This window comes from Artemia sp. Qi Xiang Cuo, chromosome 14 (assembly GCF_049724085.1).
Source record: "Artemia sp. Qi Xiang Cuo chromosome 14, ASM4972408v1, whole genome shotgun sequence".
Classification (NCBI taxonomy): domain Eukaryota; kingdom Metazoa; phylum Arthropoda; class Branchiopoda; order Anostraca; family Artemiidae; genus Artemia; species Artemia sp. Qi Xiang Cuo.
Genome location: NC_142807.1, coordinates 68259395 through 68272484, shown reverse-complemented (window position 1 = coordinate 68272484; position 13090 = coordinate 68259395). Strand labels below are relative to the sequence as shown.

The 13090-nt window shown below is 35.4% G+C and overlaps 1 protein-coding gene across 1 annotated transcript in view; it reads right to left on the bottom strand.

The window, feature by feature from the left end:
- The window catches only part of LOC148944792 (uncharacterized), a 180451-nt gene that overhangs the window by 135095 nt on the left and 32266 nt on the right, over positions 1-13090 (bottom strand). The window contains exon 3 of the mRNA XM_089100315.1: positions 4678-4963. Coding sequence (XP_088956441.1) covers positions 4678-4963 — 286 coding nt within the window. The remainder of the gene's footprint in view (positions 1-4677; positions 4964-13090) is intronic.

The following is a 13090-nucleotide window of genomic DNA, read 5'->3' as shown; positions in this document are numbered from 1 at the left end:
GGGTTTTTTGCTCACAATACACTTTCAATTATTAAAATGAGAACTAGCTCTTTCAATCTCCAGTCGAATGGATCCCTACTAAGTTTTTATGACAGAAGATTCTATAAAAACCTTTTATGCCCCAGGGCGCAACTTAAAATCCTTGCCATAAGGGCTGTGAGAGAGGTGTCATCCCAAAAGACATAATTTCCAGAACTTTTAACTAAGTTTAACAAAATGAATATCTCAAAACTTTGATTGGATGTGTTTGGGGAAATGTTGGGCGTCAGAAGGGGATTAGTTGCCCTCCAATTACTTTCAACTTTTAAAAAGGGCACTAGTCCTTTCAATTTTTAATCGAATGAACCCTTTTTGAAGTTTTAGGACAACGCTTTCTATAAAAGTCTCATATGCTCCCAGGGCATAACTTACAACCCTTGTCCTGAGCGCTGTAGGGGGTTGTCATCCTCAAAGACATAATTTCCAGAGCTTTCAACTACGTTGAAAAAACTGGCTATCTCAAAATTTTTATTGTATGTGTTTGGGGAAATGGTGAGCGTGAGAGGGGGGGTTAGTTGCCCTCCAATTACTTTCGACTATTAAAAAGGCCACAAGCTAGTTAAAGACCTAATCTCCAAAACGTTCAACTACGTTGAACAAAATGGCTATCTAAAAATTATGATTGAATATGTTTTGGGAAAAGGTCGGTGTGAGATGTGGGGTAGTTTCCCTCCAATTACTTTCGACTATTAAAAAGGGCACTAGCCCGTTGAATTTCAAATGGAATGTGCCCTTTTCAAGTTTCTACGACAACGCTTTCTATAAAAACCTTACATGCCCCCAGGGTATAACTTATAACCCTTGCCCTGAAGGCTCTGTGGGGGTTATCATCCTCAGAGAGCTAATTTCCAGAAATTTCAACTACGTTGAACAAAATGGCTATCTCAAAATTCTGATTGGATGTGTTTGGGGAAAAAGTGGGCGTGAGAGGGGGGTTAGTTGCCCTCCTATCACTTTCGACTAATAAAAAGGGCACTAGCCATTTCAGTTTCCAATCGAATGAGCCCCTTCTGAAGTTTCTACGACAAGGCTTTCTATGAAAACCTTATTTGCCCCCAGGGCATAACTTATAACCCTTGCCCTGAGGGCTGTTGGGGGAGGGTCCTCCTCAAAAACATAATTTCTATCTGGAAATCATTTACGCTGAACAAAATGGCTATTATGGCTATATACAATAAATCGACGATTAATACTTCGGTAGGATGACCGAAGATAATTTTGGGTGAACAGGAGCCAACAAGAAGAGACGAACCCCTTTGATTTTACCCCTTTGTACCCCTTTGATGTACCCCTTTGATGTACCCAAGAAGATGTACCCCTTTCAACACCCTTGATTTTAAATGCGGAGCATGTTCCCTTCATTTGAATTAATTTAAAAAAAAAAATTCACACAACAAGTTTTTCAAAGAAAATTAAGCAGCTACATTAAGCCAAAGATAAGCAGAAAAAAGGTCAAATAAATTTTCAAGTATAAAACTACCATTAATTACCATCGATAAAGAATAAAATACAAAACAAAAAGAAATTACAATAAATAACCGGGTGAAACTCAAAACAAACAGAACGTAGGAAGAGCAGGGCTGACGCTTCCCATACCTTCTAAAGACCAGAACATAATTTGTACTTCTTTTGTGGAAAAGTTTCCTAAAATTAATTTTCTTTTAATTGTCTTTTTCTCTGGTTAAGCAAACGAAACTTTAAACCTTTTTTTTCTTGATTAAAAATCAAATTTTGCCTTAATATTTACATGCTGGACGTCATTTTTCGAAGCGTATAGTAGGCTATTTGATTTACTATTAGACTTCAAATGTCCCTAAAGAATTAAAAGTAGGGCACATTAAAAAAAAAGAAAAAATGAAACAATTCCTCCTCAAACATGGTACTATTTGGCTATATAGCGAAACGAAATATAGCCTACTTCTAATGTTGCAGCCAAAATAGGCTGAAAATCAAGACAGAGAAAAACACAATTGTTCATTTGAAAAGGTGAATCACGTGATAATTAAAGGGAATTGAAAGAGGAAATCTATGAAAAATACTTTCCTAATTCAAAAAATTGCAAAACGTCATTTGGAAGAGGTCTTAAGAAGTTCAGCCAACTTCAGTCCAGCGAATGGGTTTGATGAGTCAAAATGCATCCTCCCACTGCGTTTGCAGTGATGTATACGCATAGCGAAGATCAATTTTGTAAATGCACCTTAGTTTATTCTTCAGACCCCTCTGTGTGCCGATTTGCTGATTCAATGCTTTCGGCCGAGAGGACAATGCGTGGTTGGCGGCAAATCATCCGACCCTTCCTGTGTTTTCCCCCAGATATTTCCGGGCAGACATTTAGAGCTGGATCGACTCTAGCAGAGCTTACAAAGTCACACCACTGACCCCCTTTCCAATCCAAATAATCAGCGACACCAGGACTCAAAGCCCTGACCTCAAAATTTCAAGTCCGGAGCCCCAACCACTCGGCTATGACATTAAATTCATACATAGACGTAAAATTTAGGCATATTTAACTTTGTAATTAAAAACAAAGTTAACACACATCAGTAACCCTTTCAGGGCACTAACCCTTTCAATTTCAAATCAAATGAGCCCTTTTTGAAGTTTCTACGACAACACTTTCTATAAAAACCTTATATGCCCCAGGGCATAACTTACAACCCTTGCCCTGAAGGCTCTGAGGGGGGTGTCATTCTAAAATACATAGTTTCTAGAACATTGAACTACGTTGAGCAAAATAAAAATCTCAAAATTTGGAGCGGATGTATGAGAAGATTGTGTGAAAGTGAGAGGGGGATCATTGGCCTTTAGATAACAGTCAATAGTTGCATAGGATATTAGCCCTTTAAATTTTCATATAAAAGAACCCTTTTTGACGTCTTACGACATTACTGTATTTAAAAATCTCATATGCCCCCAGGGAATAACGTACAACCATTTTCCTTAGCGCTGTGGGGGGTTGTCATCCTCAAAGACATAATTTCCAGAGCTTTCAACTACGTTGAAAAAACTGGCTATCTCAAAATTTTTATTGTATGTGTTTGGGAAAATGGTGAGCGTGAGAGGGGGGGTTAGTTGCCCTCCAATTACTTTCGACTATTAAAAAGGCCACAAGCCATTTCAATTTCCAATGGAATGAAGCCCTTTTTGAAGTTTCTACGATAACGCTTCCTATTAAACCTTATATGCCCCCAGGGCATAACTTACAACCCTTGCCCTGAGGGCTGTGTGGTGGGGGGGGGGGGGTTGTCATCCTTAAAGACCTAATTTCCAAAACTTTCAACTACGTTGAACAAAATGGCTATCTAAAAATTTTGATTGTATTTGTTTGGGGAAAAGGTGGGTGTGACAGGTGAGATAGTTGCCCTCCAATCACTTTCGACTATTAAAAAGGGCACTAGCCCGTTGAATTTCAAATGGAATGTGCCCTTTTCAAGTTTCTACGACAAAGCTTTCAATAAAAACCTTATATGCCCCAGGGTATAATTTATAACCCTAGCCCTGAGGGCTCTGAGGGGGTTGTCATCCTCAGAGACATGATTTCCAGAAATTTAAACTACGTTGAACAAAATGGCAATCTCAAAATTATGAATGAATATGCTTGGGAATATGGTGGACGCGAGAGGGGGGTTAGTTGCTATCCTTTTCCTTTCTACTATTAAAAAGTGCACTAGCCCTCTGAGTTCCCAATCGATTGAGCCCCTTTTGAAGTTTATATGACAAACCTTTCTATGAAAACTTTATATGCCCCCAGGGCATAATTTATAACCCTTGCCCTGAGGACTGTGGGAAGGGGGTTGTCATCCTCAAAGACCTAATTTTCAGAACTTTCAACTACGTTGAACAAAGGGCTATCTCAAAATTTTTATTGGATATGTTTGGGGAAAAGGCGGGCGTGAGAGGGGGGTTAGTTGCCCTCCAATCACTTTCGACTATTAAAAAGGCACTAGCCCTTTGTATTTCGAATCGAATGAGCCCTTTTTGAAGTTTCTACGACTACGCTTTCTATAAAAACCTTATATGCCCCCAGGGCATAACTTTCTACGCTTGCCCTGAGGGCTGTGGGGGAGGGTCCTCACCGAAAACATAATTGCTATCTGGAAATCATTTACGCTGAACAAAATGGCGATCTCAAAATTTTGATTGGATGTGTTTTTGGGAAATGGTGGAATGGAAGGGGTGTTAGTTGCCTTCCAATCACTTTCGACTATCAAAAAGGGCAGTAGCAACTCCAATTTCCAATCGAATGAGCCCCTTTCGAAGTTTCTACGACAACTCCTTCGATACAAAATGCCCTGGTCTAAAGAAAAAAATAATTCATTGTGCCAACACTTAGGCAGTGCGATTGCGTTGCCTATGATTAACTGAAAAGAATAACTATTGAAAAAAATGCTCCACTTCATATCCATACAATAAAGAAATTCTTCCTGAAACTTACCACAAAAACCAAGGCAAGTCTGATCTCTTTTGCCCAAATTCTGCGACAAGAACTCTCAAATAAATAAATCGAAACACTGAAAGCATCTTTCAACTTAAAAAATGAAGATTATCTCTATCACTACTAACTGAAAAAGAAGAAATATTGAAAAAAAATGCCCTGCTTCATACCCATACATTAAAGAAAGCTTTCACAAAACTTACCACAGAAAGCAAGGCAAGTCTCATCTCTTTCGCCCAAATTCTGCGACAAGAGCTCCCAAATCCGTGAATTATAACTTTGATTGCATGTGTAGCATTAAATGCTGAGGCTCTTATAGACGTTAAGTTCATGTAGGAAATTAACTCTGGTTGCTCCTTCATCCGTGTGTAGAGATAAAATTTAGTATCTATCTCTTCAGGAGCTGAAGGGAGACTTAGGTGGGAATAAGGACCATCGTTGAGAAAGCAACCAACATTTTGGTAGCACACAGGCTCTTTGTCTCTTTTTCTAAAAATATATTGATTATTACTTTAACTATTTGTAGTTATCTTTTCGGCATTACGATATTCAGTCCCAACATCTTTTTTTTTTATGATTCACATATTTTTGCCATCCCCTCTTGCTCCCTTGCAACTAATTCGGCTCGTTTCGGAACATGTAGGCTTTCCCAGTAAATTGCCAACCCCTTTTAAAGCAAATAGGCTTGATTTAAATAATGAATTTAAAAATCTGAATAGTCGATTTCTTTTAAAGAAAAAGTTAACAAAATATATTATTTACCCCTTGATGACAGGGGCTTCTTATTCTTTTTTTTTTAAGTATAATATTGTGAATTTGCTACGCTGGGGTAGGCTCTTTTATCCCTTTCTCCCCAGGGGCATAATTTCCTCAAAATCCTGGGGGGGGGGGGGGGGGCAAAGTTGGAGTCAATTTTCCCATATCAAGTGAAAATGGCAGTAAAAACTTAAAAAAATAAGCCGTTTGGTGCCATAAAGGTACTAATTAGTACTTTAAAAATACTATAAAGGTACTTAATAGTACTATATAAAGGTAACTTATAGCAAAAAGGTAAAGGTAGATATGTACTAAAAAAACGGATCTGTTTCCGGTAATGCTTTAATTATGCAAGCTTATCTTAGTTTTGACAAGATTTAATAAGAAACTAAATTTCAGCTGGGGGGGGGCAAACTGAAGTCTTGGGATTGGGAGTCAAAGCGAGGTCTGGGAAGGACAGTTGCCCCCCTGCCCCATAGCAAATTACGCCCCTGTTTCTTCTTCTCCTGCTCTAAGTTGTCATGTTTTGTATTTATTTTATTTGTGTCTTTTGGCAGATTGCAAAATTTATTTTGCGATCCACTTATTTTATTTATTTCTATTATATGATTTTTTTATTATATTATTACATTTATTAATGCTATCATATTATTTTATTTATTTCTTCCATTTATTTGTATTATCTTATTTATTTATTATTTTACTTATTTTATTTTTTTTATTTATTATCCAAAATTTATTTATTTTGAATAGGTAGTCTTCGACTTGAGTTTAGTTCTCGAATGCTGAACATCCGAGAATAACACATTGTTCTTCAAATGCGTAATTAAGACAAGATGGCATAATGAAAGTGAGAAATCCCCATGCTGAGCTGAATAATTATCTAAATCAGTTTTTAAAAATATTACAAATGATTATCTCAATAAATGTCATAATTATCAATAAATTTTGTATTTTTTGCCAGAAGAAAGTATTTTTTGCCTAAAATAATTATCTAAATTAGTTTTTAAAAATAGTACAAATAATCATCTCAATAAATGTCATAATTATCAAAAATTTTCGTATTTTTTGCCAGAAGAAAGATCACAAATGCGTGTTTAATTTTTAAAAATAAATATCAGAAATTATATATAAAAAATAAGTTTTTTAACTGAAAGTAAGGAGCAACATCAAAATATAAAACGACAGAAAACATTACGTATATGATTGGGTTCATCCCTTAGTCAATATCTCGCTCTTTATGCCAAAGATTATTTAGTACTTTCATAAGAGCTATTTATTCTAATTAACGGCCTTTGTGATTAAGGGGTCATTTTTAAAGAATTGGAACAAAATTTGAACTTAAGCTTAAAGAGCAAGGTATTGACTAGGGGACGAACCCTCTAATATACGTATTAAAAATATAAGAATATAGAGGTTCGTTACGTAAGTTAATTCGTAAGTTACGTATATTTATTACTAATAAAAATGTTCGTTAATAAAATTAAACAGGTTTCGAGAATGCCATTTAACCAAATAAAAGTAAAATTAATATTCAATTTTTTTTAATTATTCATGTACGGTGAGCCAAAATCAGTAGAGGAGGGGGTACCAGTCGTGACATGACCACGTGGTTTATGGTTTTCTCAGTGAGAATGAAAAAACAGAATTTTTCTCACTTGAAAAAACAGGAATTTTGTCACATTTATGGATGTTTTCATGGATGGATATGTGTGTTGGTCGATTTATTTGATGTTTTTCTCGGATGTCAACATCAAATTATGGATGTTTTCATGGTTTTTGTCAGTGAGAATTTGAAAAACATGAATTTTCTCACATTTATGTATGTTTTCATGGATGGTTATGTGTGTGTTGTTCGATTTATTTGATGTTTTTCATGGATGTTTAATGTATTTGGTCAGTGAGAATTTGAAAAAAATGGACATTGACATATTTATGGATGTCAACAGCAATTCATATCTGTTATATGTTTTTATAACTGAGAATGAAAAAAAAGGAATTTGCCAAATGTCTATTGATACAAACAGGACCACGTGGTTTATGGTTTTGTCAGTGAGAATGAAAAAACAGGAATTTTATCACTTGTAAAAACATGAATTTTGTCACATTTATGGTTGTTTTAATGTATGGTTATGTGTGTTGTTCGATTTATTTTATGTTTTTCATGGTTGTCAACATCAAATTATGTATGTTTTATGGTTTTTTTCAGTTATAATTTTAAAAACATGAATTTTCTCACATTTATGTCTTTTTTCTTGGTTTTTGTCATTTATAATTTTAAAAACAGGAACTTTGTCACTGAGAAAACCATAAACCACGTGGTCCTGTCAGCATTTTTAATGCTGAAGGGGCACCATATATGGGCATGGAATCCCCTGGGAAATTGATTGCATAATCGATTGGGAATTTGGAACACCTGTGCTGTCGACCTCAATTCACCTATCGTGAATCAATAAGTCCCCTTAGAAACAACAAATTAATTTCCCCTTCTTGACAGATCAATCAATCAATGACATCATCTGTCAGACTTTAAAAATTTCCGCCTAGAAACATTTCTCCAGGAATAGATCCATATCATTAATGTCTTTGCCTCGGGAACAACTCTTTTGGTCGAACTCCAAAGGATATTAATAACCAAAGGCCATTGAAACAATTAGGCAAGAAACATCTTAGCGATGAATTTTTTTAGCTCGCGAGAAGTTTTACTATTAATTTGAAATGAGTTAGCACATAGATGCAAATAACAAATGAACACGCTTAATTTTCTTTTAGTTATTATTTGGGCGAAACCGTTTTAGACAGTTTATGGAACTATTTCGGCGAAACAGATAGAGACATTTTAAAAGAAGATTTTTGAAGAGATTTTGGAGGAGGTTTTGAGTGTGGTCGTTATAATACACAAGTTTCATTTGAACAGTGTTGTGAGGTCCTCTAACCCAACCCCAAAGGGTTCCGATCCTCCTACCCCAACCCCGAAGGAAGCCCCCGGTCCTCAAAGCCCCCCAAGCTCCCAAAGGGACACCGGCGCCCCCAAAAGCCCACCCAGACCCCCAAAGGCCATCCCCAGGCCCCAAATGTCCCCCAGGCCCCCAACTGGCCCCCCGGACCCCCAAAGGCCCTCCCTATGCCCCAAAGGTCCTCCACCGGTCCCCAAAGGCCCATCGAGCTCCCAAAGGGCCACCGGTGCCCCAAAGGCCATCCACCGGTCCCCTGGCGCCCCAAACGCCCACCCAGACCCCCAAATGCCATCTCCGGAACCCAAAGCCCATCCCAGTAGTGTTTGGTTGTGGTTTACCTTGTCACAGTTACATTTTCTTGATTTTTCAAAGTTCGTTCTGAATTTCTTTCGTTGAAATGCAAGAGTTGGAATATTTCAGTAGCGTTCGGTTGTGGTTTACCTTGTCATAGTTACATTTTCTTGATTTTTCAAAGTTCATTCTGAATTTCCTTTGTTGAAATGCAAGAGTTGGAATATTTCAGTAGTGTTGGGTTGTGGTTTACCTTGTCACAGTTACATTTTCTTGATTTTTCAAAGTTCATTTTGAATTTCTTTCGTTGAAATGCAAGAGTTGGAATATTTCAGTAGTGTTTGGTCGTGGTTTACCTTGTCACAGTTACATTTTCTTGATTTTTCAAAGTTCATTTTGAATTTCTTTTGTTGAAATGCAAGAGTTGGAATATTTCAGTAGCGTTCCGTTGTGGTTTACCTTTACAAAGTTACATTTTCTTGATTTTTCAACGCTCAATTTGAATTTCCTTTGTTGAAATGCAAGAGTTGGACTATTTCAGTAGTGTTTGGTTTTGGTTTACCTTGTCACAGTTACATTTTCTTGATTTTTCAAAACTCATTTTGAATTTCATTTGTTGAAATGCAATAGTTGGAATATTTCAGTAGTGTTTGGTTGTGTTTTACCTTGTCACAGTTACATTTTCTTGATTTTTCAAACTTAATTTTTAATTTCCTTACTTGAAATGCAATACTTGGAATATTTCAGTAGTGTTTGGTAGTGGTTTACCTTGTCAAAGTTACATTTTCTTGATTTTTCAAACTTCATTTTGAATTTCTTTTGTTGAAATGCAAGAGTTGGACTATTTCAGTTGCGTTCGGTTGTGGTTTACCTTTTCAAAGTTACATTTTCTTGATTTTTCAAACGTCATTGTGTATTTATTTTTTTGAAATGCAATAGTTGGACTTTTTCAGTAGCGTTAGATTGTGGTTTACCCTGTCACAGTTACATTTTCTTGATTTTTCAAAGTTCATTTGAATTTCTTTCATTTAAATGCAAGATTTGGCATATTTCAGTAGTGTTTTGTTGTGGTTTAACTTGTCAGAGTTAAATTTTCTTGATTTTTTCAAAGTTCATTTTGAATTTCTTTTGTTTAAAAGCAAGAGTTGGAATATTTCAGTAGTGTTTGGTTGTGGTTTACCTTGTCACAGTTAAATTTTCTTGATTTTTCAAAGTTCATTTTGAATTTCTTTCTTTGAAATGCAAGAGTTGGACTATTTCTGTAGTGTTTGATTATGGTTTACCTTGTCACAGTTACATTTTCAAGATTTTTCAAAGCTCATTTTGAATTTCTTTCGTTGAAATGCAAGAGTTGGACTATTTCAGTAGTGTTTGGTTATGGTTTAGCTTGTCACAGTTACATTTTCCTGATTTTTCAAAGCTCATTTTGATTTTCTTTCGTTGAAATGCAAGAGTTGGACTATTTCAATAGTGTTTGGTTGTGGTTTACCTTGTCACAGTTACATTTTCATGATTTTTCAAAGTTCATTTTGAATTTCTTTCGTTGAAATGCAAGAGTTGGTATATTTCAGTAGTGTTTGGTTATGGTTTACCTTGTCACAGTTAAATTTTCTTGATTTTTCAAAGCTCATTTCGAATTTATTTCATTGAAATGCAAGAGTTGGAATATTTCAGTAGTGTTTGGTTATGGTTTACCTTGTCACAGTTACATTTTCCTGATTTTTCAAAGTTCATTTAGAATTTCTTTCGTTGAAATGTAAGAGTTGGAATATTTCAGTGGTGTTTGGTTAGAAAAAATGCAAAATGTTCCTATATTACCTCTGCAATACAGCTAAAAATGAAGAATTCATACACATTTTCAACGAGCTAAGAGACATTCTTAATTATATTCGAGTCATGCAATCGTGTTCAAAGACTTCGTGTTAATGAATTGGATGTACGGAGCGCCCCAGCTCAATGGTAACCGAAAATCTTGAAAACTGGTGTTTAACTCCATGAAGGTAAAGCACGTTGACATTTCCTTTAAAGAATCATAAAGAATTAGGTTAGGTTCGGTTAAGTGGCCGGCCACTTAACCGAAACTAAACTAACCTAACCTGCTAACCCTAGTTAGGTTAGGTTACCTAACCTAACCGGGGATAGGCTAAGACCACTTAACCTCTCCTGGGATAGTTTAAGACCACTTCACGTAACCTACCCACATCTGGTGAGTTATCTACAGTCTCAGAAGCCGTCTGCCGGGTGGCACTGGTGTAGTTATCTGTACCTCATCCCATCAAAGCAACTTCGATTTCGATTAAGAACAACCAAGCCTCGCCCCGCCCCGACCAGCACACCGCGCTATCTTCCGCGTTCTTGTCAGGTTATTATTATAAACTAATAGTTACAATTTTATTTGGATTGGATGTGGTGTTTGTTGATTTCAATTGAGATTGTACAAGACACACAACTTTTAATCCTATTAATCGAATACACAACTATACAACAATTCGCTAGGTTTTTGTCTTGTAATGTTTTTTTAAACAGAAATTTTTTAAATTATTTTTATCTCTTTTTATAGCTAAATAAGTTCCGTTTTTTTTTTTTTTTTTTTTTTATATTTTATATATATATTTTTGGTTTGGGGGAGTTGGGGTGTGATGAATTAAATATAGAGGGTAAACAAAACAAAACTGTTATTACAAATAAATCGCATAATATGGCTTTTAAGTGTGTTTTACAATGAAAATATTTAAACTACGATGAAAATACGTACTAGCTACTAAAGTTCCGTTTTTTATATTTTCGGTATGCAGGTTTTACAACTACAAAAATTAAATACATTTAAAAGTAGGTACTATAAATATTTTTGTGGGGGGGGACGAGGTTATGTTAGACGACGCGGTAAAAGGGGAGTGGGGGGGAAGGGGGGGTGGGGGATTTCGAGAGCGATGGTAGAGGTGGGTGGCACCCCCACTCCTATAGACTTTTCTGTCTAGTCTTGTATATCAAAGTTAAAAACCATAGTTTTCATGCCCCCCTCGCGTCATTTAAGTTGTAATAGCACTGATTTTGGGGCATATTTCAAAATAACTTTTATCAATTTTTCTTCTTTTTTCTTTCTGATTCACAAGAAGTGTGAGATCATCGAGTTGATCAATCTTTGATAGTTTTACAGAAATTCTCACCCTCATTGACGATTTCCTATGTCCAAAGAAAATCGAACGTAGCAATTGATTAATCTGCTTTGAAGATGTCTCGTGTCTCGTTTGGCATAATTAGTCTATGCGATGTAAGAAGTATTGTTTTGAAAACATTCTCAGCGAGTGAAAATTTGCAATTCTAGTGAGTGTTAATTGATATATAGAAAGGTAATTATTGTTCTAAATCAACAGTTTGCACGATTTCGTAAATAAATAACCGTTAGGTAAGTATATTTAAGAGCTTTGAAAAGCTTTGAAAGTCAGTATATGTTGAAATAGAGGACAAGATAGAAAATGATGGAAGGTTCTTCAAATGTAAATCCGACAATGTTTGATGTGAGTCCAATAATATGTCATTTCAGTGTGTTTTCCAACGAAAATAATCAAAATATGATGAAAATTCATACAATATTGTCTCACAAACACTTTAAAATTTGGTAAATTTTCATATTTTGTCTAAATGTAATATTTTCATGAAATTGAAAAATCTTAGATAAGTTCAGGGATTGAACCTGTGGTACGATGAATCTTATGATGTGAGGTTAATTATGTTTTGATAACTGTTAGGGGGTATGTCACCCAGTGTACGATAATCAGACATATTTCTCAGGCGAGTAGCTTTTGATGGGTAAGACTAAACTATATATTTAAAATCAGCATAGAAATCTGATTCTTTAAAGGAAATGTCAACTTGCTTTACCTTCATGGAGCTAAAAACCTGTTTTCAAGAGTTTCGGTTACCATTGAGCCGGGACGCTCCTTACTTACAATTCGTTAACACGAACTCTTTGAACACGATCGCATGACTCGAATAGAAATTAAGAATGTCTCTTAGCTAGTTGAAAATGTGTATGAATTCTTCATTTTTAGCTGTATTGCAGAGGTAATAAAGGAACATTTTGCATTTTTTCTAACTTTATTTTCTCAGGCGCGTAACTTTTGATGGGTAGGAGTAAACTATATATTTAAAATCAGAATTGAAATCTGATTCTTTAAAGGAAATGTCAACTTGCTTTACCTTCATGGAGCTAAAAACATATTTTCAAGAGTTTCGGTTACCATTGAGCCGGGGCACTCCTTACTTACAATTCGTTAACACGAAGTCTTTGAACACGATCACATGACTCGAATAGAATTCAGAATGTCTCTTAGCTAGTTGACTGTGTGTATGAATTCTTCATTTTTAGCCGTATTGCAGATGTAATAAATGAACATTTGAATTTTTTCTAACTTTTGTGTGTTTTCACAACGGACTGACACATAGTTAAAACTATTAAACTAATATAGTTGAAAATGTGTATTACGTATTAATTTTTGAAAATTAGTTAATGGGTTATAACTATTACGTAGAATATATTCAACTCTGAACCTGATATATTTTATTTTGTGTATTAATTATTAAATATTATACTTTGTTTAGATGTAATATA